This window comes from Chaetodon trifascialis, chromosome 11 (genome assembly GCF_039877785.1).
Source record: "Chaetodon trifascialis isolate fChaTrf1 chromosome 11, fChaTrf1.hap1, whole genome shotgun sequence".
In the NCBI taxonomy this organism is placed as follows: domain Eukaryota; kingdom Metazoa; phylum Chordata; class Actinopteri; order Chaetodontiformes; family Chaetodontidae; genus Chaetodon; species Chaetodon trifascialis.
In genome coordinates, this window is record NC_092066.1 from 2,169,347 (window position 1) to 2,180,000 (window position 10,654).

General features: G+C 47.3%; 1 protein-coding gene across 1 annotated transcript in view; it reads left to right on the plus strand.

Annotated features, from left to right (window-relative positions):
* Positions 1 to 10,654, plus strand: part of myo10 (myosin X) — a 98,200-nt gene that overhangs the window by 47,890 nt on the left and 39,656 nt on the right. Inside the window, exon 4 of the mRNA XM_070973643.1 lies at positions 9,565 to 9,752. Coding sequence (XP_070829744.1) covers positions 9,565 to 9,752 — 188 coding nt within the window. The remainder of the gene's footprint in view (positions 1 to 9,564; positions 9,753 to 10,654) is intronic.

The following is a 10,654-nucleotide window of genomic DNA, read 5'->3' on the forward strand; positions in this document are numbered from 1 at the left end:
GGGCCCCCAAATTCCTGACAGCACCCCTGCTGACTTCTGAGAGAATCAAATGAGAATTAATGACTTTTCACAAACGTCCACCAATCAGATTCCTTCTTTCTCCATCTTCAGCTTCTCTCTCTGTGTCGGTAAAAGATATTTTCTCACGACATCATGAGCATCACATTATTAATATTTGGAGGGCACATTTCAGCTGAAAATGTAGATTCTTGTGTGTTTTCTGGAAGAGCAGCTCAAACAAACGGTTGCAGGTGGTTAAGGTGTGCAGCGTTCAGCAGACGTCCTGTCATCTGTGGCAGCGATCACAATGTTGTTTTCCAGTTTTCATACTGAGCATTTTTGAGGGCACAAACTAAGCTTGAAGAAATGTCGAGCCGGCCTCCTTTCTGCTTGTTTCGCTGGAAAAATATTTTTGTTTTCATTAAAATGAAGCTAGCTAGCCTCAGCGCTAATTTCATTCTGTGTTAGCATTACATAGTTGAACAGGGAATTCAGCCTGGGGGCTCTGTGTGTGTGTGTGTGTGTGTGTGTGTGTGTGTGTGTGTGTGTGTGTGTGTGTGTGTGTGTGTGTGTGTGTGTGTGTGTGTGTGTGTGTGTGTGTGTCTGCGTGCACATGCGTGCACGTGCATGTGCGTGTGTGTGCAGTCTTAGCTGCTGTGATTGTAACCAGCTGTGCTGTCGACTGGTGGCCTCACTCGTCTCCTCTGCAGATTCCAGTGGACGCACACACACACACACACACACACACACACACACACACACACACACACACACACACTCTCAGGAATCTCTGGCTTGCTCTGTACCCCTGTATTGCCCCTCATTCATACAAACACGCTGACACACATTCTCTCATTTTTCTATCACACGCTGTTCTTTATTTTTTTCATCTGACCCTCATCTATATTTTTCTCCTGACTCCCCCTCATCTGCACACACGCGCACACACACACACACACACACACACACACACACACACACACACACACACACACACACACACACACACACACAGCCTCTGTCTTGGCATTCAAGTGTCAACACCTCCACTCCTCTCTGTCTCGTCGCAGCAGGGGGTCGGTCCAATCAAGAGTTTTCATTCCTCCCCGGGAGCTTTGTCTGTGCCATATTTTATGTATATTGTATGATGTCAGCTAATGGCAGGAAATTCCTTCACTGGGTCATTGGTCTCAGATTACAGCGTTGTCTGCATTCAGGCCGACTCCTCGCCGCTTTGAGTGGAGCCAGTAGGCGACACGGTGGATGTTCCAGATAACAAAGGCAGGGTCGAGCGGCAGGAAAGCTGAACCGGCTCGACTTCTGCAGCAGCGCAGCATCATCCAGCAAAGCGCGGCGTTGGCCAATCAGATTGTGCAAACACGCATTCCTCATGGAGTACTTTGTAATGTGGATACCATATTTCTACTGTTTTCCTCATGATCCTTGCAGCGACTTGAACTTTCCAGAGTTGTAAAATCCTGTCTGTGAGTTGAATAAGCCTCTGCAGTAACATGACTGTTGAGTAAGCGGGCAGAAAACGTTTTTGGAAATGTGACTCAGCTGACCAGAACCTCGACAGAAACTACTTCGTTAACTGATTCTGTCATTTTTCAAATAAAATACCCCTTTAAATATTTAAAAATATCTGGATTTCTATACATTACGCAGTGAAGTTTAAAGCTGAGGGATGTGAGCTCGTATAAAATAAACCTGACGTGAAGACGCTCTGTTCCCACTCTGGCTTGAACTGCAGTTCATGTCCAGCAGCTGCGAGCCAGAAGAAGCCACAATCAGTGGACGCTGGGGCTGATGGAGAAGGTGGAGGTGGATGTCGGCCAAACAAAGTGTCTGACTGTGACAGGGAGACTTCAACCCTGGTTTCTGTAACCATGACCGTAATCTTTCCCAGACGTTAACCGACTAGCTTTAGTCGACTAAACTTAACCAAGCCGTAACCATAGAGGTGGCACATGGTACAGCTGCACCGTGGGAGTCGTTCTGGGACATATGGTTTGTTTTGGAAGGCGCTCACGAGTGACCGGTTTTTGGACAAAGAATAAAGATGCCAGAGCTCAGATTAGCAAACATGGTGGAGGGTAACAGACTGCTCCGTCACTCCCGAGGCCTGCTGCAGCCTCTGATCTTTGCCAACTCGGTCAGCTCCAGCACAGAGCAGAATCAGTCTCGTGACTCACTCGACTTATTTTAACAAGTCTTAGTGTCTGCTGCCGACCTGCTGACAGACTGCAGCAGCCAGCTGCTGCTCCACTTTCCCAAAGTCTCAGCTCCCAGCTGAGAGGTGCGATGAACGACCAGGAAGCTGTTCAGACCTGGATCGTAGTCGGTGGAGCCTGGGCCTGTGAATGAGGAGCCTGCTAATCATCATTTGATCCTTTGCTCTTTAAAAGTACCTTCAAGCTGAGCAGTTCATGTGCAGACTGTGGACAATCGTTTGGTTTGGTCTGGTCCAAATTAATGTCCCAGTATTTCAAGAAAACACAGATGATGCAGTGTTTTCATTCATTCAGTCAGATTATACGACGCTTTTCTCCCACAGTAGTTATATGTCCTCACACACACACACACACACACACACACACACACACACACACACACACACACACACACACACACACACACACACACACACACACACACACACAGACGGACCACACACTCGTTCCTGTAGACACACTGAAACACAAACCCACTTTAGTCCTCATTCGAAGCAGAGCGTGTGCTTGTGTGGAAGACACATTTCATCCAGATGTGGAGGATTATCCAGCCAACGGAGCGTCACACTTCGCCAACAATCCCCCCCGATGTCATTTCCTGTAGGTCGTACATACGAACGCTGCATGCATGTGTCACTTCCTGTGTCCCATTGGTTTAAGTCAGGTCTTTTTTGCGAGGAATGTGTTTGAAAATGTGAAATGACTGCATTCGTGGAATGAGGCAGAGAATCCATGGCATGTGTGGTTTCCTGCAGTGTTTTGCACCATTTTTAGAATTTTTGGTTTGTTAATTATGGTCAGAAGTTATTCGCCCATCTGCCATTTGTTAAAGTATCCTGCTAACAGAAAAACAGATTTGTCTGGAATCTGGTGGACATATCGCTTTTGGCTCAGAGCTCTGATTTTTACAGCTCCGATCGTTCTGCTGCTTGTTTATATGGATGTAACGACCAAACAAAGGCTTCTCCACTGGTCAGTGATACTGAGAGGCTTTTACTTAAAAATATGGGACTCAAACGCCTGGATGAACTGTAGTTTGGGTTTCCTGTTCATATATAGCTGCTAGTTGATGTTAAAGAGGCGATAATTGATCTTGACAATGTGAAAACGGTGTGAAACGTCATCACTTGTTGAACCTCATTGTTTATCTGTCCGGCCCACAACTTGTCTGGTTCTCACCGCTCTCGCAGCATCATTTCCAGCCACAGCAGGAAGCTGTTTTTAGAGAAGAGGCTGTAAGAAGCCTCTGTGAGCTACCTGCTCAGCAGCTAACAGCGGCAGTCAGAGAGCAGCCGCTGAACACAGCGCTGCACATTTTTACTATAAAACGGAAACTCAAAACCTCCAATCAAGAGCTTTTCCATGCTGCATTGAAACTACAGTGTTAAGGTTGAAAAGGTTCCCTGGGAACAAAGTGAATGAAGTGCAGTAACCACAAAATACTGCACAGATAAATGTGTTATAGTATCGACCACAGAGACAAAAGGACATTGGACAGAATACCTCATGTGTGTCTCTGTTACGGTTCCTTTGGCCTCATCGCGCCCTCAGTGCTGCAGCATTGTGTCCATTGTGTAAGACAAACTCTCCTCCAGTCAGGAAACAAAAACAGAATTTTACTGTATTTCTTTTTTCACCAACTACAGTCGAAACTTTCCACGATTTATTATGTGCTGAGAAGGTTTCATGTCCCCAGGAAACCTGTCAAAACTGCCATTGCATCACTTCAGAAGTGACAGGGCACCGTTGAGAGGATAAATATTCTCCCCTCTCCAACAGCTTTTGCAGATGTGATGTTTCCACTCCGTCAACAGCGATATTAAACCTCACAGTGGCTCAGGGTGGCTTTAATCGCCAACTATAACAAACGTGCAGGAATTTGTCTTGGTGGCACGGTAACTTAGTGACGGCTCCGCATCCCCTCCTGCTCCCCTCTTTTACATTTCCTGCCGTCAGTCCGGCAGGTTGGCGAGCGCTTTCGCTTCTGATCCTCCACTTTTTTTTCTCCATCTGGTCTTCATTTCCCTCTCAGCGCATTTATCTGGCTCTGTCCCAGAGATCTTATTTTTTGGACAGATCTGGCTGCCTGCGTGCCTCCCTCCGTTCTACAGTTACACCGTCAGCGGCGGCTGACGCCTCTCTGTAAACACAGAGCGGCTGTAGCTTCAGTTACTGCGACCTGTCAGAGCCAAAGACCATCTGTAGGTCCGGGCAAACTGCTGCTCCTGGAACAGCCGCTGAGGTTTGAGGCGAGTGATGTTTAACACAGCAGCAGAGTGCTGAGTCACATTTAGCCACTCCTGAATCTACATTTTCAAATGAACAGACATGAATATTAGGAAATTTATTACCATTATTTTCTTCTTTTTTTTTTTTTAGAAAATGCTTATTTGGTGTCATTACTGATTCACGTGTCTACTCATTCTGCCTAATTTTCATCTGTAGTCTTTTCCCCTTCTTTTTATTTTGTAGAAATTAAATAAAAGGAGCCACCTCTGGTCTGTTTTCACTTCAGACAAGATTCATCTGAATTGTCTGGAGCTGCAAACTGTTGTTAATTTTTGGTATGAAACCTTTTAAAACTTGTTTGCTGGTGACTGAAAGGCCAAAATATGGCTCGCAGCCATAAAACTGTAAGCCCGCCGTCATAAATACCTCAAACAAACGATGTAAATGTGGATATCACGTTTCTCACGTCACCTCTGTGGTATGGCCCGGAACGTTTGACGCCACACATGGAGGACGAGGGGCCGCGGGTCATCACATCAGCCAATAGGGGGGCTTCTGATGAGAGTCACAGCCAATTAGCTCTCAGCCAGGGTGCTGCAGTGGAAAGTGTTACCAGGTCGGAGTAACAGGGGATCTAATTGAGTCCAAATGGTTGCAATTCATGGCGTTAAGGGCAGGCATGACTTTACCCAAAACTTTCTCCTCTTTCTTTACTTTAATGACACTCACCGCCTCCTGTGAGCTGAACCCCCCCAGACTGCTGCTGAAGCACATGTGACTTCTCCAATAGTGTTTTTCTTGGTGGGAAAGTTGAGGGTGGCAGGTCGGCTGCTGTGAATTCAATATGTTATAGTATGGATTTAATTTTATTCATTGAATTTTCATTTTAAGCTTGGTCTGAAATGTGAGAAACATCTCAAAGGCCTGTCAAGTTTGTTTTTCCAGACTTGAAGCACAGTGTCGCCAAGAAGTGTCACCAGTGAAGGATGAATGTTGAGTTTTCAGAGGAAGTGCAACACGACCATTAATCCAGTAAACGTCCACATCAAGTCCAAAGGGTTGAACGTAAAACACAAGAGTTAGCCCAGCGGTAATCGATCAGGTATGAGAATGTTGCATTTGCATTAGCATTAGCTCCAGACAGATGCATCACTGTCATTCCACAGTTCAGACTCAGAACAAAGGGGATCACAACTAATGGTTGTTTGACATTATTGATCTGCTGATCTGGATCTGGACTGATCATGAGGTCAGAACATAGTGAGAAACAGCCGTCACAGTTTCCTCGAGCCGACGGCGAAGTCTTCAAATAGGTTTTGCGTCCGACACAGAGATACTCAGATTACAGCTCGTTTTAGTTTTTCACTGTGCTGCAGACTCACCGCCGCAGTTATCAATCACCGTATTGATCTGATCCCCAGTCAGACCTCTGAAAGAGCTCTGAACATGTCTGCTGAACTCCGGGCGGTGGCTATTAAAGGTCTGACAGCGGTCGAGTAAACGTTCCTGGAGTCGCGGCGTGTTTCTTTACAGGTCACGACTTTCACCAGATACTGTAAACAAGGAGTCAGACATTACATGGCGCTTCGTAAGCATCTGCAAAGACATTTAGAGGACGAGCCGAGTGATGCACGTGAGCCTCAGAGCCAGAGATCAGTCTGACTGTAAACTGTTTACACTGCCGGCGGAAGGCGGACGTCAGCCTGAGCAGAGAGCTGCCACGCTGTGTTTACACTCGCTCTGTCTGAGAGATAACACACGCTGAGTTATGAGCCTCTGCACAGCACACACACACCGCTGGATCATTTGCACAGGCAGCATTGTCCACATGTAAATACTGTCCCCTCAACTGCCATTCAAATGTCACATTTGCATCCAGGCTGGATGTAGGTCAGTCAGTCAGTAGGCTGAGAGGTGAGTGAGGGGTTTGATGAGGAACACGGTCAGGTGATGAAGAACCCACTGGATGCACTCCTTCCTCCTGTTTGACTACCATTTGTTTAAAACTACAGTTTTCAGTAGGAACCAATGAGAGCCACAGGCAGGAAGTCAGAAGGTTCTGAGATGGACGGACACGTTGTTATGGCAGCGTGATGAAGGTGTGACCTGAACGCTGAGGAGGGTGTCCTCAGGTGAAAGTCTGGAAACACACCAAGCTGCATGTGTTAATTATCCATAAACGTCACCTGTCATTGTTTGTGTTTACACAGACATGAAGGTAAATGCACCCACACTCCCTTCACCCTGAAGCAGTTCTGTATTAGCTGTAAAAACGACCATAAAAAACTGCTTTCATGACGAAAACAGCTCTGCAGGCATGTTTCAGGTGCCGGTAAGACGACCACAGGCCAACCTGCTCAGCTGAAACTTTGCACTGGAAGCGTGGTTTTCTTTATTCTTTCCATGCCCTATACATCAGCATGCCCATTACCCTAATTATCCTTATTATGGCTGTAATTTGAGTCCTCCACTTCAGAGCGCTGAGCACCGTTTCACCTCAGGCATGGCAGAAGGAGCCATTTACATTTTCCCTCTTCCTCATCCAAACTGAAAGGTAGTTAAAACCTTTCTGATTGACCTCTATAATAAGGAATTTATCTGCTTGTTTTAGTAAGAGTCTGATCCACTCTATGTAAGAAGCTTGAACAGCACCTTTACTAAACGTATTGCAGGTAGTTAAACAATAAAAAATAGCTACATAGAAGATGTCTGACTTTGGGAAAGCAAGCAGAATGAAGAGGAAAATGTCGAACAGTGTGAAATACACGTCCTCCAGGCTAAAACGAAGCGCTGACGGTCTGACTGCGCTGTGACTGGCCCAGCGGAGATGAACAGGATGAGACGGAGTCCAGCCGTGTGGCTGCAGACGGAGATGTCCTGGTCCCTCTGTCTCTGTCTCCTTAATGCATCCCTTCTCCAGCTCGGGCAGCAGCCACTCACGTCCTAATACGTGCTTATGGGAACACTGTGTGCTGCTCTAATGACATTTTCACCCTCGGTCCAGAGTGCACGGACGAAAATGTTCTCATCCTCAGAACTCATCGAGGATTGTCCTCTGTGTATGTGATGAAGACTAACGTGAAGATCAGAGTGTGAAGTGATGTCATGAAATTGAATGGGATGGCGGGCTTTGAGTTGATGCGTGTTAAGATGTGTGTCCGATGTTTGTCCAGCTCGTCCTCAGCAGAAAAACGGCCATGTAGCTCGTCTGTGCCAGCAGGTTACTACGACCCGTTTACATTTATTGTTAGGCGGCGACCTCTAGTGGCTGTATTAATCATGACAGGAGTAAAAGAGGAAGTCAGGTGATTTAGTATAAAGAGCAAGAAAGTCCACACATGGAGGAAGGTCTTGTGGAAGGACACTCCAACAAACACAGGACTTTCACCCAGGAGACTGTGTGACTTATTCAACAGAAACATACTTATTTAAACTCAAATCACGATCTTTTCCTGAACCTAGCCACGTAGTTCTGCTGCCTAAACCAAAGGAAACAGCAAGCGTCTCAATTGGAGGTCTGGACCTGCGACGGGTCGGTACGCCTGTCGCAGCGAGGCTACTCCCTGATGCTGCTGTATGTCGTTTTGAGCGTCGCTGGCAGTCGACCTGTTCGGTCTTTTCCACACCAGATGTTGCTGGTGTGTGTTGCCTTCATCGTAAACTCAGTGCTACTTTTCTGAGGACACCAGGTTCAGGACTGTAATCCAGAGGGCTGAAGTTTGGACACGTCGTCCCGCTGAGAGGTGCTCGTTAGGGGCTCCAACCTGTGGATCACCTTCACTCTTCCTCTGCTGTTTTATTTTGAAGGAGCAGCCAGTTTAAGGGATTTGTTTTCTTTGGATGCAGGCAGTGGATGGAAAACGTCCCGTTAGAGTTTACAGGTTTTGACAGCATCTTTTTTTATGCTCGTGTGGATGTTAAAAAAACAGCTCAGTGCTTCTCTAACCTTTGTAACTGATCCAGCCTTCTCCACTGACGATGACGAGGAGTATTTCTGACAGCGTCGCCTTTCTCTGCTCGACCCGAGCGGCTCCGAGAGCCCGGATGACGACGCCGTAACCTTTCCGGCTCTTCAAACCGAGGCCAGCGGAGGAAGAAATCAAGTTGTTTTCTCACAGATAAATGCTGATGTGCTGCCTTTTTCCAAGCTCGCCTATTTATCCATTAGTCACCACCGCAGCGCTGAAGCTGCTGCCAAGACGCCTTCTGGCTGCACGAGCTTCTCTTCCAGCGCTTCGGTTTGTTTTTCTTTGAGCTTTGAAATGTGACGCTGGTTTGGAAAATGTGCAGTTTGGAGGAGGATGGTGAAAATAAAAGCAAAAGGTCAAACGTGTTGAGTGCCGCTGGGCTGAGCTGGTGAATTACGGAGGTCACGTGTTGGGATGCTGGTTGTGTTTGCTGCTGTCCACCTTCTAAAAGGAGTTTTATGACCTTCTGCTTTTGTCTGATAAATCAGATTACGTGTTGCCTCTGGCCCGTGTGCGCTTCCACCTGAGCCGTGACAGCTGCAGAGATGGTTTTCTGTGAGCGTCCGACGAGGAAAGACGTTTAGGTTCAGAGATGAGTCATCACGCTTGTTATCAGAGGGGTTTTTACAAACGCTGCAGCTTTAAAATGCAGACTTTCATTTTCACTTCAGTCCATTTTATAGAACGATAATAACACATTTCCCTGAAGCATAAAGGGACACTGCTTCATCTTCCCACAGAGCAGTCCTGCTCATTGACATCCATCGCTGCCAGCGAGGAGGGAGGACGACGTCTGTGTAAACATACTGCACTTCTGTCTGTGATACCACGTACAATAATGTCGTATTGTCTTTCACCCTTACAAACTCAAGCTGACTTTTTGTCAGAGCGTCTCTCCTGTCTAACACATATATAATTGATGCAGAATTGCTAAATATACATGCACATCAGATCTTTTTGCCATTTTTCCCCGCTCGCCTGCTGGTCTGTGTAGCAGTGCGGTTGCTAACATGATGTCACACAGGGTGAAAATGTTTGCACTTCCTTCTCATCATACTGCCTCTGCTTCTTTGTGCTGAATCGCCCTGTTGTGTGTATTTCTGACACTTCTCATCCTCCCTCCTCATCCTCAGACATACATCGGCTCCATCCTGGCGGCGGTGAACCCTTACCAGCTGCTCCCCGGCCTGTACGACCGGCCGGCCGTGGAGATGTACAGCCGGCACCACCTCGGCGAAATCTCCCCGCACATCTTCGCCATCGCTAACGAGTGCTACCGCTCGCTGTGGAAGAGGCTGCAGAACCAGTGTGTCCTGATCAGGTAGGAGTCTCTTAAAGGGATTTTCCAGAAGTCAGGCTGACATTCAGTCCAGCTTTGAAGCCGCAGTGACGGACGTTTGGCCTCTAGGATGTAGCAAAACTGAAAGTGTTTTACCGTTGCCAGGAGTGTCTTCGTCTTCACGTCCTCCTCATAGTTACCAACGCTGAGTGCCCAGTGAGGATGTCCGTACCTTTCTTATCGGAGCTTGTTTCGAGCCCTCTAATTGGCTGTTTGAATGAACTGCTGTGGTCTTCAGCTCGTTTTAATCGCTCTCCCCTCAGTGTGCCAAACACTTTGATCAAGTTACAGCTCGCTGGGCAGTTTGGCTGCAGCTCTGAGGATCTGAGACTGAAGGGCCACCACACACGCACACACACACACGCACACACGCACGCACGCACGCACACACACACACACACACACACACGCACGCACGCACACACAGTCCACTGCTTTCCTTCCTCACATCCTTCCCCTTCGATTTGAGCCGGACGACTTTCACATCCTCCGTCGCTCCATTGTTTCATGGGACAGACAGAGACGTTCTCTTCCCCCTGAGTTAGTTATTTTTACATTCAGGAGAATATTTGGCCCCTGATTTAGCGGATGCAGAGGACATCACGGCCTTTGGCTCTGTGGGAGCTGTTGTGTTCGTGGTGGTCGAGGTATCCTGAATACATGACCGGTGGACAAAGTAGTCGCAGTGATGATAACCGTGGATCAGTGCATTGTTACACCCACCGTATTATTGCGCTGCTGTAAGATTATTGAAGCTCAGCTGCTCTACATTAAAATATGTCCGACTCATCAGCCTGAATCCCACAAATGAGATTGCCGAAGAGTGGAGTGTCCATCTCTGCAGCTTCACATACCAAAGCTTAACTACTTCACCCTCGTCACTC